The sequence below is a fragment of the Salmo salar genome, chromosome 09 (genome assembly GCF_965601325.2).
Source record: "Salmo salar chromosome 09, fSalSal1, whole genome shotgun sequence".
Lineage (NCBI taxonomy): Eukaryota > Metazoa > Chordata > Actinopteri > Salmoniformes > Salmonidae > Salmo > Salmo salar.
This window is the reverse complement of record NC_138299.1, coordinates 17167501-17189980: the sequence shown is the minus strand read 5'-3', so window position 1 is coordinate 17189980 and position 22480 is coordinate 17167501. Positions and strand designations below refer to the sequence as shown.

The 22480-nt window shown below is 45.7% G+C and overlaps 1 protein-coding gene across 4 annotated transcripts in view; it reads left to right on the top strand.

Moving 5' to 3' along the window:
• The window catches only part of LOC106610786 (rho guanine nucleotide exchange factor TIAM2-like), a 107702-nt gene that overhangs the window by 59252 nt on the left and 25970 nt on the right, over window positions 1-22480 (top strand). For all 4 annotated transcript variants that reach the window (XM_014210361.3, XM_045723426.2, XM_014210362.3 and 1 more), the window contains 4 exons: window positions 137-226; window positions 357-590; window positions 7714-7811; window positions 22288-22473. In XM_014210361.3, the coding sequence (XP_014065836.3) occupies window positions 137-226; window positions 357-590; window positions 7714-7811; window positions 22288-22473 (608 nt within the window). The remainder of the gene's footprint in view (window positions 1-136; window positions 227-356; window positions 591-7713; window positions 7812-22287; window positions 22474-22480) is intronic.

The window sequence follows — 22480 nt, the reverse complement described above, 5'->3', positions numbered from 1 at the left end:
GTGTTTTGTTCTCTAGCAGACAGGAACCGTATGCGTGTCATTGCCACAGACATCCTATAAATAATTGGCTGTATGTAATTATTATGGTTATTGCACCCTACGAACCATCGTTGGCTCCTTCTCTCGTCTCTGTCAGGCTTTGCTGTGACAGGGCACATAGACGGACAGAGAAACAGCCGCATCTTTGTCAGTGAGGTGCTGTCTGATGGACTGGCCTTCAGTGAAGGTATGTTCACTTAACTTTGACTTAAACATGATTCATATTGAAATATTCATACATATCTCGATGATACTGTGTAATTATAGTGTGACCTTATTGCTTACTGTGTTTGTTTTTGTGTTTGTTCCTCTCCCAGGGCTGAGACCAGATGATGAGATTGTGGTTCTGAACGGTCGAGGTGTGTCCACTCTGGACCTGGGTCTGATCCAGATGTTGTTTTCGGAGCAGACCCTCCAGCTGACCCTCAGACGGGAAGCCCCGTCCTCCTCACCCCTGACCTCTGGTCCCTCGACCCCGACCCCACTTCCCAACCAATCACAGCTGCTGCAGGACTTCCTGGACACACACCACCGCGCCAAGTCCACCACAGGTGAGAAGGCCTACACATACATACACACACACGCATACATGCATGCATGCATGCATGCATGCATGCATACAGTTGAAGTCGGAAGTTTACATACACTTAGGTTGGAGTCCTTAACTCGTTTTTCAACCACTCCACAAAATTCTTTTTAACAAACTATAGTTTTGGCAAATCGGTTAGGACATCTACTTATTGCATGACACAAGTAATTTTTCCAATAATTGTTTACAGACATATTATTTAACTTATAATTAATTCACTGTATCACAATTCCAGTGGGTCAGAAGTTTGCATAGAGTAAGTTGACTGTGACTTTAGACAGCTTGGAAAATTCCAGAAAATGATATCATGGCTTTAGAAGCTTCTGATAGGCTAATTGACATCATTTGAGTCAATTGGAGGTGTACCTGTGGATGTATTTCAAGGCCTACCTTAAAACTCAGTACCTCTTTGCTTGACATCATGGGAAAAATCTAAAGAAATAAGCCAAGACCTCAGAAAAACAATTGTAAACCTCCACAAGTCTGGTTCATCCTTGGGAGCAATTTCCAAACGCCTGAAGCTACCACGTTCATCTCTACAAACAATAGTACGCAAGTATAAACACCATGGGACCACGCAGCCGTCATACCGCTCAGGAAGGAGACGCGTTCTGTCTCCTAGAGATGAACGTACTTTGGTGCAAAAAGTGCAAATCAATCCCAGAACAACAGCAAAGGACCTTGTGAAGATTCTGGAGGAAACAGGTACAAAAGTATCTATATCCACAGTAAAACGAGTCCTATATCGACATAACCTGAAAGGCCGCTCAGTAAGGAAGAAGCCACTGCTCCAAAACCACAATAAAAAAGCCAGGCTACGGTTTGCAACTGCACACAGGGACAAAGATCGTACTTTTTGGAGAAACTTCACAAAATAGATAGCATCATGAGGTAGGAAAATTATGTAGATATATTGAAGCAACATCTCAAGACGACAGTCAGGAAGTTAAAGCTTGGTCGCAAATGGGTCTTCCAAATGGACAATGACCCCAAGCATACTTCCAAAGTTGTGACAAAATGGCTTACGGACAACCAAGTCAAGGTATTGGAGTGGCCATCACAAAGCTCTGACCTGAATCCTATAGAAAATTTGTGGGCAGAACTGAAAATGCGTGTGCGAGCAAGGAGGCCTACAAACCTGACTCAATTACACCAGCTCTGTCAGGAGGAATGGGTCAAAATTCACCCAACTTATTGTGGGAAGCTTGTGGAAGGCTACCAGAAACATTTGACCCAAGTTAAACAATTTAAAGGCAATGCTACCAAATACTAATTGAGTGTATGTGAACTTCTGACCCACTGGGAATGTGATGAAAGAAGTAAAAGCTGAAATAAATAATTATCTTTATTATTCTGACATTTCACATTCTTAAAATAAAGTGGTGATCCTAACTGACCTAAAACAGGGACTTCTTACTCGTATTAAATGTCAGGAATTGTGAAAAACTACGTTGAAATGCATTTGGCTAAGGTGTATGTAAACTTCCGACTTCAACTGTGCGTACCCACTCACTAACGCACACACCCAGTACTGTGTCTTTGCCAAAAGGCTGGTATGCGTTACTTCACAGGTCTAACAGTTACTATAACCATACAATATGTTGGGAAAATCACTGGCTCAAAGAACTGGCATCAATTGTGTGATGGACCTCAGCATCAGCTGGTTTACTGTGAAGCTGAGTAGTCACCAACAATCACAGTAGACAGACAGACTGATAATGCATTGATGTGGACCTTGGCTTAGTATTGTATACTGCATCTACTGTTCATTGAGAGCAGTAAACATACAGCAAGTGTTCCTGGCTGTGGCTGGTGAGAGAGAGTCAGGGTCATACTTCCACAGAACTGCTTCTACTTGCCAGCTACTGTGTGGGTGTACTGAGCCTACTGTCAGCATGTGTGGGTGCCACCAACACGTTCTCTGGAAACGGTCTATCGGCAAGCTGTTGCCCTGCCTCGCCTTTCTCCACCAGTGTGATATCATAGTTGAAATGATGCCAGAATATCAGAAAAATGCTGACGGGTTCTGTGGAAAGTGCCATTTGTTTTTGGTATGAAATTACCATACCATGGTTTTATTTAATTTTTGTTACTTTTATTTTAGCAGGAAGTCACCATTGAGACCAGTGTCTCTTTTTCACCATAGCCCTCCAGTGGAGGCTGCTGAGGGGAGGACAATGGAATGGTATCAAACACATCACAGATGTGGTTTCCATGTGGTAGATACCACTCCGTTGACTCCATTCCAGACGTTATTAGTAGCCGTCCTCCCTCCTTTGGAGTTACCTGGATTTCTGCATAAATTAGTCATAACATTTTATCTGATCTTCATCTGGGTCACAACAATAGACAAACACAGCCTGCTTAAACTAGTAACACACAAACGATTATACGTTTTTATGTCTTTATTGAACACACCATATAAACATTCACAGTGTAGGGTATAACTGGTTGACCCTCTTTTGGCAGCAATAAACTCAACCAAACGTTTTCTGTAGTTGCGGATCAGACCTGCACAACGGTCAGGAGGAATTTTGGACCATTCATCTTCACAAAACTGTTTCAGTTCAGCAATATTCTTAGGATGTCTGGTGTGAACCGCTCTCGAGGTCATGCCACAGCATTTTAAATCGGGTTGAGGTCAGGACTCTGACTGGACCCCTCCAGAAGGCGTATTTTCTTCTGAAGCCATTCTGTTGTTGATTTACTTCTGTGTTTTGGGTTGTTTTCCTGTTCCATCACCCAACTTCTGTTGAGCTTCAATTGGCAGACAGATGGCCTTACATTCTCCTGCAAAATGTCTTGATAAACTTGGGAATTCATTTTTCTGTCCACGATAGCAAGCTGTCCAGGCCCTGAGGCAGCAAAGCAGCCCCAAACCATGATGCTCCCTCCACCATACTTTACAGTTGGGATGAGGTTTTGATGTTGGTGTGCTGTGCCTTTTTTTTCTCCACACATAGTGTTGTGTGTTCCTTCCAAACAACTCAACTTTAGTTTAATCTGTCCACAGAATATTTTACCAGAAGCGCTGTGAAAATCCAGGTGCTCTTTTGCGAACTTCAGACGTGCAGCAATGTTTTTTTTGGACAGCAGTGGCTTCTCCCGTGGTGTCCTCCCATTTACACCATTCTTGTTTAGTGTTTACGTATCGTAGACTCGTCAACAGAGATGTTAGCATGTTCCAGAGATTTCTGTAAGTCTTTAGCTGACACTCCAGCATTCTTCTTAACCTCATTGAGCATTCTGCACTGTGCTCTAGCAGTCATCTTTGCAGGACAGCCACTCCTAGGGAGAGTAGCAACAGTGCTGAACTTGCTCCATTTGACTGATGAACATCAAGGCTTTTAGAGATACTTTTGTAACCTTTCCAGCTTTATGCAAGTCAACAATTCTTAATCTTATGTCTTCTGAGATCTCTTTTGTTTGAGGCATGGTTCATATCAGGCAATGCTTCTTGTGAAGCAAGAGGTCAAGGCAGCTCTAACCAACATCTCCAATCTCATCTCATTGATTGGACTCCAGGTTAGCTGACTCCTGACTCCAGGTTAGCTGACTCCTGACTCCAGGTTAGCTGACTCCTGACTCCAGGTTAGCTGACTCCTGACTCCAATTAGCTTTTGGAGAAGTCATTAGCCTAGGGGTTCACATACTTTTTCCAACCTACACTGTCAATGTATAAATTATGTATTCAATATAGACAAGAAAAATACAATAATGTGTGTGTTATTAGTTTAAGCAGACTGTGTCTATTGTTGTGACTAAGATGAATCTCAGATCACATTTTATGACCAATTTATGCAGAAATCCAGGTAATTCCAAAGGGTTCACATACTTTTTCTTGCCACTGTATATAGAATTTCATAGAACAAAAAAACGAATACAATATAAAACGGGTAACATACAGCAGGACACATATTGCACAGACAAACATAAATATACACAAAACACAATCAACTAAAACAAACACATTTTAAACATTATTTTAAAAAGAAACAAATCATCAACCATTTAACAAAGGATTTGGTTGACATTTCTCTCACTCGCTCACCCACACACACACAGTCCTCCCTACGTCTGTTCATCTCTGTAGAGATGAGAGCTTAGATTATCTTTTTATCACTTACACCCTGTGAATGAACCAGACTTCCTGTTTTGAGAGTCAAATACTTCCTCAAAACCCATCAGCCCTATTGGCCCTTCAGAGTCAAGCGGACCGAAGTGAGCGGCAAAAAGGTGTAGAAGGTTTAGAACATGTATTTTCAGGGGAGAGAGGTAGTGTTGTAATAAGGAGGAGTATTAGTGAAGGTCTCTGTATTGAAGGCTTAGTTTCCAGGACTGACACGGTGAGGCAGTGTTCTGGAGTAAAGCCTACCTCCTATGCAGCCAGCTGGGACAGTCACAGTTGGATGAGCAGGCTTTGGTCTTTTTTTAAATTGCACATTTCACTTCTCTGGTTGGCAATACTTTCAAAGGTAAGAGTATCATAGTAAATGGTCATGTTTTTGGCCACATATCTATATGTATCACGTCTTTAAAGAAGTGTCTGTTATAGACTGAATTGAATTTTGTGTATTTGCTTTTGCTGGTGATGCTTCAGTCTATAGTCTTTCTACACTGATTGGACAAAAAATTAGTAACACCGTCCTAATATTGAGTTGTACCCCCTTTTGCCCTCAGAACAGCCTCAATTCATCAGGGCAGGGACTCTACACGGTGTCAAGCGTTCCACAGGGATACTGGCCCATGTTGACTCCAATGCTTCACACAGTTGTGTCAAGTTGGCTGGATGTCCTTTGGGTGGTGGACCGTTCTTGATACAGACGGGAAACTGTTGAGCGTGAAAAGCCCAGTGGCGTTGCAGTTCTTGACACACTCAAACCAGTTCACCTGGCACCTACTACCATACCCTGTTCAGAGGCACTTAAATGTTTTGTCTTGCCCATTCACCCTCTGAATGACACATACACAATCCATGTCTCAATTGTCTCAAGGCTTAAAAATCCTTATTTAACCCGTCTCCTCTTCATCAATACAGATTGAAGTGGATTTAACAAGTGACATCAATAAGGGATCATAGCTTTCCCCTGGATTCACCTGGTCAGTGTATGAAATGGGAAGAGTTCTTAATGTTTTGAACACTGTGTAGTTTTGCTCAATAGTGAAATTAGGATGAATTTCCATGCAGCAAGTTAAATATGAGGGATTTTCTCACCATGCTATTTATACAGATGGGGTTTTCATGCAATTATGCTTTATTTATTCTGAGTATGAGAACTGAGAAGGTTTCTCTTTCGAGTATTTGGGGTGTTGAGTTCTCACAGTTTGTACTAGAGAAGCCTTTCCCAACCTTTTCTGTTCCGATGACCACCGAATCACCATCAAAAGCGCTTGCGGACCACCATTTGCGTGGTTGCGGAATTTTTCTACTATAAAATATCTTGCCGTCAGCTAGTTGAAACCCACTGTACTGGAGAGAGTGAAATACAGTCATTTGTCACTACAACATCCTGAACCAAAACCACAGGCAACACTTCACACTGCAGGACCGGTGATGACATGCAGTAAAACTTAACGAAAACTGTGTAGCCACTGGCTTATCACTTAGTTGAAGATAGTCATCTTACACAGTGCCACACACACACACACACACACACTAGTGAGAGATGAGATCGAGGCCAGCAACATGAGTGCAGTTTCCTCCTCTACCTCTAGAGGGGGTGCTATCCCAGTCAGGCTAATGAGGGTGATGAGAGGTAAACTCTGAACCATCCTGGGGTGTGACATCACGCTATACCACTCTATGGTAGAAGGCAGCACCCCTGGTGTGCGTTGGAAATGTTCTGTGACATGTTGACTTGAGATATGCATGGCAGGGTTATGACAGTCATAACTTGTCATAACCTGAAATAATATGGTTGTAACGCTGTCATGAGCCATATATTTACACCTGTTGTGACATACACTGCATGGTTGGTTATGACACCTATATAAGATGGTTAAAACCAACATTTATTCATGTTTTATCCCTGCCAAGAAGTTTCCTCTCGTTTTAGGATTCTTCTTAAGTCCTTTGTTGTTGTAATGAATTATTTACAGTCGTGTTTGTTTCATCATATTTTAATTAACTTATAGGAAATACACTTTATGACACTGTCATAAAGCATTATGACCATCCTGTGTCACTTTACTTAGTGCATGTCGGACATCAATGTGTGCGCAATTACAAAAATAATTTAATATGGTCAATAAAAAACTTAAGAAATGATATAGCATAAACATAGTGTGGACAAATAGGCTGTGGTGTAATGTTTTTGTTGTTGCCATGTGTGGTGGGTTATGACACTCTTGTGTAAGTGTCATAACCAGCCATAAAATAACGCAATATATGTCACAACGGGTCTAAATATGTCATGACAGTGTTATGACCATGTTATGTCGGCTGTTATGACATATTATGACCTGGTTATGACTGTGTCATAACCTGTTGTGACGCGGGGTGTCAAGTAAAGTGTTAACCAAATCTTTATCTCCCGGAATACAATCAAAAGGTCAAGCCCGTTGATTGTGCTGAGTTGATTTCCCACAAGCCTGTGAGTTTGTTAGAAACAGGGAGGGAGGGGAGATGTCCCTACCAGACCCAGTAACTGTAATCCGATCTGGCACCAGTTAATCCAGTCAGGTGCCTTTTTAACCAGGGGCAGCGTGTGGCTGAGCCCTTTCCCAAAATGGGATTTTCAGGAAAGATGCAACAAGAGTATATTATCAACAGCTTTCTCTTAAAACCACGTCCAACAGACAGAGGGAACTGTATGATTTGTTCCCTCGTCCGACTAGCGGAAGACCTCTTCTCTGTGATGTTTATTGTGACGGTTGTTAGAATGTGTTTCTGTTCTGTGGTCAGTAGATGCTCAACTGTAAACATCACTCCATCTCAGAGGAACTGGTGTGTGTGTGACTGGACTAGCCTCGACGACTGAACTAGCCTCGACGACAACAGCACTTAGCAGTGCTTGTATGAATTGGCCAAGATGGTTAACTAAAAAAAACCCACTGAACATTGCTTTGTGTCTCTCTCTCCTCAGATGTGTCCTTGGTGCCAGAGGTCCCTGGTGAGTCCCTAGGCTCTGGGCTGGAGAATAGTCTCCAGCACTCCCTCCACAGGGCCGTACAACACAGCAAGGTAAGATTGAATGCTGCGCCGCTGGCACTGCCCACACTGGGATCAATGAGTCGGCATAAACATACTGAGAGGAAGTCGGAGAGCTCTAGAGACAGAGCCGGGGAGACAGAATAATCAAGAGTTTTGAGACCATGAACCAACACACTACAGGCCCCAAGCAATTTTGAAACACAGTTACTAATGTACACACTTTATTAGGTACACCGCCCCGTTCACGAAAATGGTTCACTCCTACAGACAGTGAGTCACGTGGCCGTGGCTTGCGATATAAAGCAGGCAGACGGGCATCGAGGCATTCAGTTACTGTTCGATTGAACGTTAGAATGGGCAAAATGAGTGACCTAAGCGACTTTGAGTGTGGTAACATCGGTGCCAGGAGCGCCAGTTCCACTATCTCAGAAACGGCCGGCGTCCTGACAGTGTCTAGGGTTTACAGAGAATGGTGCGACAAACCCAAAAGACATCCCGTCAGCGGCAGTCCTGTGGGTGAAAACAGCTCGTTGATGAAAGAGAATGGCAAGAATCCTCCAAGCTAACAGGTGTGCCATAAACGGGCAAGTAACGGCGCAGTACCACAGTGGTGTGCAGAACGGCACCTCGGAACGCGCAACTCCTCGGTCCTTGTCACGGATAGGCTATTGCAGCTGTCGGGGTAGGTTCCTTGTCAATCATTGGCTTATTGTTGAAATCAGCAATCAGACCAAATCTTCTTTAAGTAAATCAATCAAACCTTTATTAATGCAATTGCAGACAGAAGTTAACAATAGAAACACAACGGGTATGTCTCCGAGTAAGTTCTGCAACCAACCAAAGGTCACAGCTGACTATATACATGCGATCCCTCCCTGGTGGTGTGATCGCCTACGTCAATGTATGTGTGCAGCAATAAGCTGAGGTTACCTTTATAAAGTAACCTAGGACAGTAGCTTCTCTGAAATTCATTAGCATTGTCCACTGTCACACAAGATCAACATGTCCAAACCAGACACCCACCTAGCACACTCTTGCAGCAGCTAGGGCTTAACCTCGAAGACTAGCACAGATAGCTTGTGCAAAGTATAGTGGCAGAGTTCAGACACATAGCAACAGTACAATAGTGAGACAAGCATATGAATCTTAAGGTCCCCTTAATCAGTAATGGGGAGGGTCTTTGGGACCCTACCCCCTACACAGCAGACGACCACACTAGGTTCCACTCCTATCAGCTAAAAACAACAAGAAGCTCTTCCAGTGGGCACGCGATCACCAACACTGGACAATTGAGCAGTGGAAAAACATTGCCTGATCCGACGAATCCCGGGTTCCTGTTCAGCGTCATGCTGATGGCAGAGTCAGGATTTGAAGTAAGCATCACGAGTCCATGGACCCATCCTGTCTGGTGTCAACGGTACATGCTGGTGGCGGTGGTGTAATGGCGTGGGGAGTGTTTCCCTGGCACATGTTAGGTCCCTTGGTACCAATTCAGCAACATTTGAACGCCACACCTTGCAGCATCCACGCCCTGAAGAATTCAGGCTGTTCCGGAGGCAAAAGGGTGTCTGACCCGGTACTCGATGGGTGTACCTAATAAAGTATATATGTGTGCCAAATTAGTGTGTGAGCTGTGCATATATAAATGTGTGCTTGACACCCCTCATCAGGGACAGCTGCGGCAGCGGGGCTGAAGACGTCTTGGCACCACTCTTAAAGATCTCTATATAATTACGCTGGCCCCCGTCTACAGACAGCTTATTACTGTCACACTCCAAGAGAGAGGCCCTTTGTCTCAGTCTAACGCCCATACTGTCAACACTCCCTCTGCCTGCTACTAACCTTCACTCTGTCATTGTCTGAGGCCCCAACACCCTAGATAGACACCCAGAATAGCAGGAAGTTTTAATGACAGACTCAGGGTTGGCCATGTTGGGTCCTAGCCCTCAGTAGAAGCAGCAGAGGCATGGTACTGAACCTCAAAGCCTGGCCCTCTGCTAGCTCTGTGGCTCGACCCCCTGGCAGAGAGGGAGAATAGACGTGAGGGCTGCTCTCTCTCTGTAGGTATTAGAATGAGAACAGTAGATTAGTGTTGAGGTTGTTGTTCCTTCCTATCTTGGTAAATAATTGTTGGTAAGCGTTTTATAATCAAGCCTACCTTTTTTTGATTTGAAAGAGTTTGTCGTGTGATCACGTTCGGTTTTGGGACTCCGTAGTGACTTGGTCAAGGAGGGGAACTGTAGGTTATCTCTGTAGTGGGGAAAGGCTAGGTGACGGCTAGTGCACCTCAGCTTTCATCACAGCTCCACTTTTCCTACTGTAAGTATGCAAATGGCTGCTGTCCAGTGATGATTCAATTCATGTTTATTTTTGTCCCAGGGAGTTTTTGTTATTGTCAGTTTTCTTTTTAATATATGTAAATAATAACTTAAGTCATTAAAGTGTATTTATGCGTCATGTTGGAAAGCTTTCTGCATTATGGTAATAAAACAGATTTAGAGATGGGAAAAGTATCTATGCCGAGCTTTGTTATTGGGCTACATTAATGAGACCAGTCATCTGGAGGGCCAGGTTTTAATGATCCTCACTTCAGTGGACTGAAACATAACATTGCAGCTCAGAGGAGAGAGAACGATCTGTATGCTGTTTGATGCTCCTAAAAGTCTCCCTTTCGAGACTGTAAACACTGGCTGGAAATACTGAATATCTCGGCTGGCCATTTGCCTGCACCCATGTGTCTAGCACTTGTAGACAGCAGGTTGTCAATGTGTTCCCTATGTACTGCCCCAATACACTATTCCATTATACATTACAGTGATACCATGCCTATATGGTTTAGTGTATAGTATGTCCCAGTGGGCTCTGTTAAGTCTCTGTAAAACCAGGTCTGAGGTCAGTGAAGAGGTGGATTAGAGAAGACGGGCTCCTCGGCTCTGTCTGTTTGCCCAGTGACAAGAATGAGTCCCGCTGCACTGGGATCTGCACTGCAGTACCTCTGGCTGCTGCTGCACCGGACACAGTGTTTGTCTTTGTACCAGTGGAGAGGTACCGGAGGCTGTGTGGGCGGGCGTGTGTGTGTGTGTGTGGGGAGGAGTGTTTGTACAATCGAATGCTTGTGTGAACGAGAGATACTGAGACATATAGGTACATGCAGTAAAAGCGAGCACTGTGAGATTTTGTTGTGGCAAATCTGATGGCTGTCAAGAGCGGTTGGAATTTCGCCTCGCTACCAGAGTCAGTTTGTGCAAATCAATCTAGTCAATGGGTAGAAAATCACCTGTGTTTCAGGCAGACTAAGTGCCCACCGCAGCCTGCCAGCCAGCCTGTGACTGAATGGAGATGGATGGGAAGGAAAGACTCATTTCAAGCCTCTTGTCACAGCATGTAATCGTCTGCCGCGGAACACTGACTGACTTTGATTAATTGGTCTAGTGGTTTCCAATTTTCTCATATTAAGAGGGTGAGCAGCTGCTTTACAAAGCACAGTTAACTCAGTATTTACCCTAGTTCTCTGACACTACATGAGATTCCCCGTTGCCAAGTTGTTGTTGTTTGGGGACCTGTTGCTAATACTATTGGTCCCCCCCCCCCCCCCCCCCCAGTAGTATGGTACTGTAGGTCCCATGTCCCCCCCCTCCTCCTCAGTAGACAGATGGGATGGTGATCTGAGAGGCCAGGGAAGGGGTAGTCTGGCCTGGAGCAGACTGACATCCTGGGCCAGCCCACACAGCAGCAGCACACCTCTACCTGACACCGAATACCACCTACAGTGAGGGAAAAAAAGTATTTAATCCCCTGCTGATTTTGTACGTTTGCTCACTGACAAATTGATTATCAGTCTATCATTTTAATGGTAGGTTTATTTGAACAGTGAGAGACAGAATAACAACAAAAAAATCCAGAAAACGCATGTCGAAAGTGTTATAAATTGATTTGCATTTTAATGAGGGAAATAAGTATTTGACCCCCTCTCAATCAGAAAGATTTCTGGCTCCCAGGTGTCTTTTATACAGGTAACGAGTTGAGATTAGGAGCACACTCTTAAAGGGAGTGCTCCTAATCTGTTTGTTACCTGTATAAAAGACACCTGTCCACAGAAGCAATCAATCAATCAGATTCCAAAATCTCCACCATGGCCAAGACCAAAGAGCTCTCCAAGGATGTCAGGGACAAGATTGTAGACCTACACAAGGCTGGAATGGGCTACAAGACCATCGCCAAGCAGCTTGGTGAGAAGGTGACAACAGTTGGTGCGATTATTCGCAAATGGAAGAAACATAAAAGAACTGTCAATCTTCCTCGGCTTGGGGCTCCATGCAAGATCTCACCTCGTGGAGTTGCAATGATCATGAGAACGGTGAGGAATCAGCCCTGAACTACACGGGAGGATCTTGTCAATGATGGGACCATAGTCACCAAGAAAACAATTGGTAACACACTACGCCGTGAAGGACTGAAATCCTGCAGCACCCGCAAGGTCCCCCTGCTCAAGAAAGCGTATATACATGCCTGTCTGAAGTTTGCCAATGAACATCTGAATGATTCAGAGGACAACTGGGTGAAAGTGTTGTAGTCAGATGAGACCAAAATGGAGCTCTTTGGCATCAACTCAACTCGCCGTGTTTGGAGGAGGAGGAATGCTGCCTATGACCCCAAGAACACCATCCCCACCGTCAAACATGGAGGTGGAAACATTATGCTTTGGGGGTGTTTTTCTGCTAAGGGGACAGGACAACTTCACCGCATCAAAGGGACGATGGACGGGGCCATGTACCGTCAAATCTTGGGTGAGAACCTCCTTCCCTCAGCCAGGGCATTGAAAATGGGTCGTGGATGGGTATTCCAGCATGACAATGATCCAAAACACACGGCCAAGGCAACAAAGGGGTGGCTCAAGAAGCAGCACATTAAGGTCCTGGAGTGGCCTAGCCAGTCTCCAGACCTTAATCCCATACAAAATCTGTCGAGGGAGCTGAAGGTTCGAGTTGCCAAACGTCAGCCTCGAAACCTTAATGACTTGGAGAAGATCTGCAAAGAGGAGTGGGACAAAATCCCTCCTGAGATGTGTGCCAACTACAAGAAACGTCTGACCTCTGTGATTGCCAACAAGGGTTTTGCCACCAAGTACTAAGTCATGTTTTGCAGAGGGGTCAAATACTTATTTCACTCATTAAAATGCAAATCAATTGATAACATTTTTGACATGTGTTTTTCTGGATTTTTTTGTTGTTATTCTGTCTCTCACTGTTCAAATAAACCTACCATTAAAATTATAGACTGATCATTTCTTTGTCAGTGGGCAAACGTACAAAATCAGCAGGGGATCAACTACTTTTTTCCCTCACTGTGGATACTTCTGCTACAGCGATGCTGTTTACATCAACACCATGACACAACAAAAACTATTTTTAAACCACATTTACCGGTTGTTGTAGTCATTAATACCAGTTTAATGTTTCTTATTGGACCTTGTGAGGTTGGGGTAGTTTACCAGTACGATTTCATTGGGTACTAGACTACCATGTTTCTTTCATCAAATTGCTCCTTATGGAATGATTTAGCCTCGGACAGTCACCTTATTATTTAGGACGTCGCGTTAGGTTCTAGTGCGTTAGGTTCTAGTGCACAGTCCTCGTGATAGTTTTACAGCTCCATGAAGGTGTGTAGTCAACCTCATAACTCACAACAGGAGCTGTACAACTGTATGAAATGGCTGGCAATGGCATGAAGTTGTTGTGCTACACATACCATTTGCCAACTGGCTGAGTAGAGTAAGCTCCTTAACTTCCTCCAACCGTTAACTAAGAGGGATTTGACAGTGCATAGAGCAGTAACCACATCCTTCCGTTACTGTAGCCTCGCTCGCCGCCAATATCCAAAGTAGGGCTGTGCCAGACAAAAACAAAGTTCTGTTCTTGTTTTTTTTTTGTTTTTTTTACATGTATTTTTCCATATAGACACATCCTATGTGTTTTAATCACATTTAGCTCTATTCACTGAGCTTGTCTGATGCTTTAAGCACACTGTGTGATTCAATCATTTACACACACAAATGACTAGTGGGAGTCCGACCGCAATTGATTTGATCGTGCCGCGTGGCTCAGACTTGCTGCGCTGTGTTTAAAAAAAGACAGTGAGTGACTGTGTGACTAGCACCCATTGTCTCTCTCTCCTCCATGCTGCAGCGACCACCACACATCAACAGTGTTTATAGCGCTGTGCTTGTTGCTGAAGCTGCGACATAATTACAGCCATTTCTGTTGCACCATTGTTCCTATGTAATATAACCATATACAATTTCAGTAGCACATGTCTTAGAGTGATGGACTGTGCCACCCCCACGGCCTCCACAATGGATCAGTCCACTCAGACAGGCGCCAATCAGACCGGTGTCTTGTACACCATGATTCGTTTTCTACTGCTCGACTAAAGAAATCTGTCAACCAACATCCTATCGACCAACCAAACAATCAACCAGTCGACTGAATGGGGTCAGCCCTAATCCAATTACTTGGTTTGATTCGCCAATGATTTAGTGATTGTGGGATATCCACAAATGGTCCTTACAGGAACTGACTGGGCAGCGTACTGTAAATGGCAGCTTGTATTTTGGGTGCTATACCCGTTAAGAAATCCGTTGCTCTGTTCTTGGTTCTAGGCGAAGAACGTCTGAAAGGCGTTTTCATCACCTTTTTAAACTGTGTGAATGTGAGAGGTGAGACATGCTCTCCAATTACTGCGTTATTACTACTCTCCTCTTTACGGCTTTTGAACCACAACAGCCAGCAAAGACCAATGGACACTAGAAAGAAAGACCTACAGCCTCGTTAAACTTCTCCCACCTACTTACCTCCTCCTTGGGAAATTCCCACGATCCCAGTCCCTCCTCCAGGACCTGCCTATTGGAGGGGGTGTAGTGGGCGGCGGTAATGATGACTAAGTCTATCAGTCACCATATGGCTGTGACTAGCCTAATAATCTGGGCTTATTGCTGGGAAGTGGCCCCAGCGTCTGGAGCGGCCCCAATGCAGATAGACCGAGGGAGAGGAGGGATAGACCTATCGAGAGAGGCTTAGAGGGCTCGCCGGAGGAGGAGGAGAAGAAGAGGCGAGCTGGTGTGCGTTGGAATGGCAGCCCTATACCATGGCTCAGGGACGAGTGGAGGATTGATTGCTGAGAGGAGGAGGGGAGCGGAGGAGAAGGAGGAAGAGGCCAGGCCCTGCGTCTACCTCACCACCCTGATCCAGCTGTTCATCAGGGACCAGTCCCCAGCCCAGGCCCTGTGCTCCATGCTGGCCATGTGCTGGTTTTGGTCAGGTGGCTGTGAGGCCGAGGAGAAGGATCTGTTTCTGGGCTCGGCGCTGCTCACCCTCAGACAGCTGTTTAAAGACAAGCTGGACCTGCTGCTGGACGACATGGCTGGATGTGTGGCCTGTGAGAAACCTACGGTACCCGGCCCACGCACTGGACTCCTGGTAACCCAACCCTTTGTAGTTGTTTGACCAGGGTATATTTCAGTTAGTATGTTTAGGACAGGTCACATAGTGTTAGTAGGTGTCAATGTTTTTATGTGCTGACACTTCCCTGTTTGTCCAACCTGCCTCTACTAATGATTCATTTAAGCAATAAGGCCTGACACGGAACCCAAACCGGCTGCGCGCGTGTGCCATCATGCGCCATCATGCGCCATCGTGCATAAATGTATTTTGTCCCCCCACACCAAACGTGATCACGACACGCAGGTTAAAATATCAAAACAAACTCTGAACCAATTACATTAATTTGGGGACAGATCGAAAAGCATTCAATATTTATGGCGATTTAGCTAGTTGGCTTGCACTTGCTAGCTAATTTGTCCTATTGAGCTAGCTTGCTGTTGCTAGCTAATTTGTCCTGGGATATAAACATTGAGTTGTTATTTTACCTGAAAAGCACAAGGTCCTCTACTCTGACAATTAATCCACACATGAAACGGCCAACCGAATCGTTTCTAGTCATCTCTCCTCCTTCCAGGCTTTTTCTTCTTTGAACTTATATGGTGATTGGCATCTACACTTTCATAGTATTACCACGACAACCGGCAAAACAGTTCGTCTTTCAATCACCCACGTGGGTATAACCAATGAGATGGCACGTGGGTACCTGCTTCTATAAACCAATGAGATGGGAGAGGCAGGACTTCCAGTGCGATCTGCATCAGAAATAGAAAGGAGTTCTATTTTAGCCCTTGGCAACGCAGACGCTTGAATAACATAGATTTCAAAATGTATTTTGCAACGCTCGCGCACGCGACGCGAACGGTGTAGTCAGGGTATGAGGGGGCGTGGTATATGGCCAATATACCACGGCTAAGGGCTGTTCTTAGCCACGACGCAACGCAGAGTGCCTGGATACAGCCCTTAGCCATGGTATATTGGCCATATACCACAAACTCCTGAGATGCCGTATTGCTATTATTAACTGGTTACCAATGTAATTAGAGCAGTAAAAATAAATGTTTTGTCATACCCGTGATATACGGTCTGATATACCACGGCTGTCAGCCAATCTGCATTCAGGGCTCGAACCAACCAGTTTATAATTAAGTATGTTGTATACAGTACATGTAGCAGCTCCCCATGGGAGAAATGGTCAATTCACTGTCATACTGCAGTAGGTCTTGAGGGTGTGCTGCTACAACTGAGTCACTGTCACTCTTCTTACGCTCTAGTATTATTTATTGTACTCAGTCCACCTGGTTGTCCAGCCTGTCTCTGGAGGGTTGACTTGGCTTTTATTTTTTTAATGCTTTTGCTTTATATCAGAATCTGTCCTTTCCGTGGCCTGCTAGATGTTCAGTCAGATGTTATCAGGTTTCTGGACCAGTGGTAGGGAGTGTTTGCTATCACCCAGCTACATTTTCTATCCGGGCACCAGGTCATGTGGCTAGGGGAAGGTTTACCCATCACTGACTGCTCCCGACTGGTTTAATGTTGAGGGAAGTGGTTTGCTGCTATGCTACCTTTCCTCTGCTGTCATTTGATTGGGCCTGGTTTCATGTTGAGGGAAGTGGTTTGCTGCTATGCTACCTTTCCTCTGCTGTCATTTGATATTGATGTTATCTATGGGGCGGGTGTAACACCCCTATGGGGACTTATCATGAAACACGCACTCTGAAGTCTCCCACGTACTCTGAAGTATTCCACGCACTATGAAGAACCGGTGGAATAATAGTTGTTTAGAGTGAAAAATAAAGCGTCCAATGGGAATAGAAGACTGGGGTCCTCCCTCCCTGTTTGATTTATGGGAAACTCTATTTATTGAGCTTTAAAAAGCGGATGGCAACGTTGCACAATAGGCCTAACCTGAGGGATGAATCAGCCTCTGTTAGACCCTTACTGTGGTGTGACAGGACACTCTCATTTGAGCAATGGGCTGAGCCGGCCCGAGGGACGCCCCATATTTTATCCCTGGCTTTACACTTTAGACTTTCCATTTGTGATTGTTTATTTTCTTAAAGAGAAAGTCTTTTGGTGCCGGGAGGATTCTTTTCTTTAATTTGAAAGCGATTCATCTCTTAAAGTAGGCTGAGCACACTGCTTTTAATGACTCTATTTTAATGTCTGGCAGAGATAAGGGAGAATGGACAGTATCCGGCTTCACTCAACTGTTTGACAGCTCTTGTTTGTTTCTAACCTCAATGTATTTGAGTACTATTTGAATAGGATGTCAGTGGAGGCCCGGGGTTGAAGCGGCCCTTTGACCTTGGATTAGGAGACTCTTGGATGTTTTTGGCTGCCACTGGGTGTACGAGGGAGCAGAAGAGGTGTGTGTGTGTGTGTGTGTGTGTGTGTGTGTGTGTGTGTGTGTGTGTGTGTGTGTGTGTGTGTGTGTGTGTGGAGAGTTACCTTGCCCGTGGGTGGAAAATACCAGACTGGATAATCGCACTGTTGGCACGTCAAGCAGGAGCGGTAATCTCTCCACAAATCGCTCCTTCTGTCATCTCCCATGTCAACACGCCTAGGATTTCACATAAACAATACCCAAATAAATATCAGCCAAATGTTTCCAGTGTTAAATGTTTAGTGAAGTTATCCACACACTTTCAGACATTCTGACACACATTTCTGCTGCTGTTCACTTCAAGGGCTGGGGAGGTAGTGGATTCTAATGTAATTTGTTGTTTCTATACTGAGACCGTAGTTAGGCTAGTTAATTGTGTTGTTGGAATGGTCTGCCCACACAGGCCTAAGCTTCCAGTCCTGGATTGGATTTGGAACAATCAGCTAGTTGTCACTCGGCTTTGTCTGCAAACAGCAGACCCAGCAGCAGGACGCCCCTCGGTACGATGTTGTTTACCAGGAAGCATATCTCCTTAACATAGGCTTGGACTCATGTTTTTGTTGAAAAGCACCCACAATTGTTCATTCGAGGGCCACATCTTTTTCCTTCAGCGTGGCCTGTGTTGTCAGTGTAGATGAATGCCTCTGGCCTGTTGAACAGACACCGCTATTCCTGACCGTGTGACGGTGCAACAGTGAGGTTGGCGGGCCAGAAGAGTCCTCATTGTGTTGCTGCATTGAGAGGCCAGGCCTCAGGCCTGTGGCAGCGTGGCCGGTGACACTGGCAGCCTGGCCTGTGCATTATACTCTCTGGAAGCTGACAAGGGTCACGTGGACCAGAGATGGGGTGAGAGAGACAGAAAGAAAGAAAAAGAGAGCGAGGGAGGAATTCCCCTCCGTTCGCACTGTCCGCTCGGTCCGGCCGTCCACTCTGATTGATAGATATGCAGATTGGTGCGGGCAGCAGTTTTTAGTCAAATGCCTACGCTCACAGAACCTCTAGACTCAGGATCAATGGCTAGCTCCCATCAAATGGCCCCTGACCCCTGTAGAGAGAGGTGTTCTGTAGAGTGAGGCTTCTCCTGGCCTGGTGGAGGAGGGGGAAGACGTGACAGACAGGGGGGGTTCAGTCACTAATGAGGAAGAGGCGGCGTGTGGGAATACTGAATGTGAGGAGGCAGGGAGAGAGAACGAGGATCTGATTAGGACTATCAAATACTGTCCAGTCAAGAACAACTAATTGCCATTTTAGTGGTCAGGTCCAGTCCAGCCGTGATGCCAGCGTCCAGGTCGGGTAGGCTGCATAGGAAAGGCTGTAACCTGGCCTGTAGGACCCAGAGACAGGCCACAGCAGCTTGGAGGCTCCTCTACAGACTTCTCTTCATGGTGAGTAGGACAGAGAGGGATTGAGAGTAGAAATGACCATCCAGAGGGAAGGACAGCCTTAGTGGGGTTTAGCCTTTCACTGTCTAGTTGTTCAAGTGTGACGATGGGTATCAACCTCGGGCTCAACATGTTTCAGGGCTGTAGGTGTTGTGACAGAGGTTAAAACTATTCCTCGTGGGGGAGAGGGAGATGTCTGGCTTTACAACGGGGAGAGCAGATGGGTTAATTGGCAGGATTGGATTTAGCTAATTCTTCTTAGAATCCCCACAGGCTTCATGGTTGTTTAATCAGAAGAAAGCAGTCGGTTCCCTATGTTACGTAAGCGGGCTATAGTATAAGCGCTAAAACTGTGAGAGGAGCCCAGATGTAGCAGGAGCTGTCAAGCGTAACCAGAATACGGAGGGAGAATTGAGACTAGCGCTGTCGGATGTGCTTGTCCATTCTCCGGCTGCTTCAGGCTCCCCCTCTCCTTGGCTCCCGAGCAGCCTGTTCGCAGATCTTAATTGATTCGATATTTGGGTTAGCCGTCAGGCGTTGGGCTCAGACTTGGTCAGATTGTTGTGTGGGACAGGGAGACTTCTGAGTCATACCCCCCCCCACCCCGTAGTCGTTCTCACAGGTCGCCCGTATTAGGTTGCTGAAAAGTCATGCTGCGAGAATGGGAGAATCCTTCTGTGAGTGTGGCTTCAGAAACTAACGTTATCTGTCTGTGTGAGGCTAGTTTGCCTCTGAAGCTGCCGCAGGGTATCTGATTAATATGTCAACAAGATATCTGTCAGCCATTTTCCCTCCTTGAGTTGGTCTCATAGCCTTTTCAGCTGCGATATGGAGAAGCTTTTGTCTGTGATAGTGTGTGGGTGAAAAATATTCACTACATTCAGTGTGTGTGTGTGTGTGTGGATGCCGATGCTTGCCTGCGTCTGTTCTTTTGTGCATCTACAGTATACAGCCTTCAGTGTGTTAACACAGTGGGTCAGCTTAGTCTCTGTAATTATCCTAGCTCACGCAGAGACCTAGACCTGCTGTCTGGGTGGTCGTGTCTAGAGGCCAGCCAAGCCTAGCCTACTCCTAGCCTGAATCCCATTCCCATCAGTGGGGGCCTGATGGGAAGCAGCCATGCTGCTCTCACAGTGCTGCCTAGTTCTGTCCTGTCTACAGATTAGTATGGAAGCTGCTTTGGCACCCTCCTGAGTAACCATGCTATAATTAAGCAATAAGGCCCAGGGTGTGTGTGTGTGTGTTAGTTATATGGCCATTATACCACGGCTAAGAGCTGTTCTCCGCATGACACAACGCTGAGTGCCTGGATACAGCCCTTAGCCGTGGTATATCGGCCAACTACCTCAAACTCCCGAGGTGCTTTATTGCTATTATAAACCGGGTACTAATGTAATTAGAACAGTAAAGGCAAATGTTTTGTCATACCCGTGGTATATGGTCTGATATACCACAACTTTCAGCCAATCAGCATTCAGGGCTCGAACCACCCGGTTTCTAATTACCTGATGCGCTACTGGCTTAGCTTAATAGAGGACTTGATTTGTCCCCTGTCTCTCTGGTATAGGCCACACTATCTGGGTTCTGCTGGGTTGTTTTACTGTGAGGGCTGTTAATCCATTTGGTGTGTGTGTGTGTGTGTGTGTGTGTGTGTGTGCTGTGCAATATGGATGGTGACAGGCAGGCTATTTTCTGAGAATTGCTTGTGTAACGATCAGTGTCTCTCTCACTCAAAACCACGTTCTGTTGCAGTGTCTATATACACACACACACACACACACACACACACACACACACACACACACACACACACACACACACACACACACACACACACACACACACAGCGATAGTTCTGAGTAGATGTTTTGCAAGGCATGTTGGCAGCTCCTCTGCAGTGGAGAGCAGCCTGTGATACTGTAGAGCTACAGGAGCTGATGACAGCACTCTGTGATACTGTAGAGCTACAGGAGCTGATGACAGCACTCTGTGATACTGTAGAGCTACAGGAGCTGATGACAGCACTCTGTGATACTGTAGAGCTACAGGAGCTGATGACAGCACTCTGTGATACTGTAGAGCTACAGGAGCTGATGACAGCACTCTGTGATACTGTAGAGCTACAGGAGCTGATGACAGCACTCTGTGATACTGTAGAGCTACAGGAGCTGATGACAGCACTCTGTGATACTGTAGAGCTACAGGAGCTGATGACAGCACTCTGTGATACTGTAGAGCTACAGGAGCTGATGACAGCACTCTGTGATACTGTAGAGCTACAGGAGCTGATGACAGCACTCTGTGATACTGTAGAGCTACAGGAGCTGATGACAGCACTCTGTGATACTGTAGAGCTACAGGAGCTGATGACAGCACTCTGTGATACTGTAGAGCTACAGGAGCTGATGACAGCACTCTGTGATACTGTAGAGCTACAGGAGCTGATGACAGCACTCTGTGATACTGTAGAGCTACAGGAGCTGATGACAGCACTCTGTGATACTGTAGAGCTACAGGAGCTGATGACAGCACTCTGTGATACTGTAGAGCTACAGGAGCTGATGACAGCACTCTGTGATACTGTAGAGCTACAGGAGCTGATGACAGCACTCTGTGATACTGTAGAGCTACAGGAGCTGATGACAGCACTCTGTGATACTGTAGAGCTACAGGAGCTGATGACAGCACTCTGTGATACTGTAGAGCTACAGGAGCTGATGACAGCACTCTGTGATACTGTAGAGCTACAGGAGCTGATGACAGCACTCTGTGATACTGTAGAGCTACAGGAGCTGATGACAGCACTCTGTGATACTGTAGAGCTACAGGAGCTGATGACAGCACTCTGTGATACTGTAGAGCTACAGGAGCTGATGACAGCACTCTGTGATACTGTAGAGCTACAGGAGCTGATGACAGCACTCTGTGATACTGTAGAGCTACAGGAGCTGATGACAGCACTCTGTGATACTGTAGAGCTACAGGAGCTGATGACAGCACTCTGTGATACTGTAGAGCTACAGGAGCTGATGACAGCACTCTGTGATACTGTAGAGCTACAGGAGCTGATGACAGCACTCTGTGATACTGTAGAGCTACAGGAGCTGATGACAGCACTCTGTGATACTGTAGAGCTACAGGAGCTGATGACAGCACTCTGTGATACTGTGCTGATTGACGGGGATATTGTTTTTTGATTGATGTATTAACAAAAGTCCTTGTGATCCTAATAAGCTTTGTGTCTACATGTTAATGTACTCCTGTGGTTCCTAACAGCTCTGTCTCTCTATCGCTCCCTGCAGAGCGTGGAGACGCTGTACCACACCTTCCAAGAGGGCTCCGAGGGCCTGATGGAGGGCCACAAAGACCCCCCGAACCCAGGGGCCGAGCCCACCCTGCTCAGAACCTGCCCCCGACACATGAGCGCCACCGAGAGGCTCAGCAAGGTCATCCAGGAGCTGGTGGACACAGAGAAGTCCTACGTCAAGGTCATTC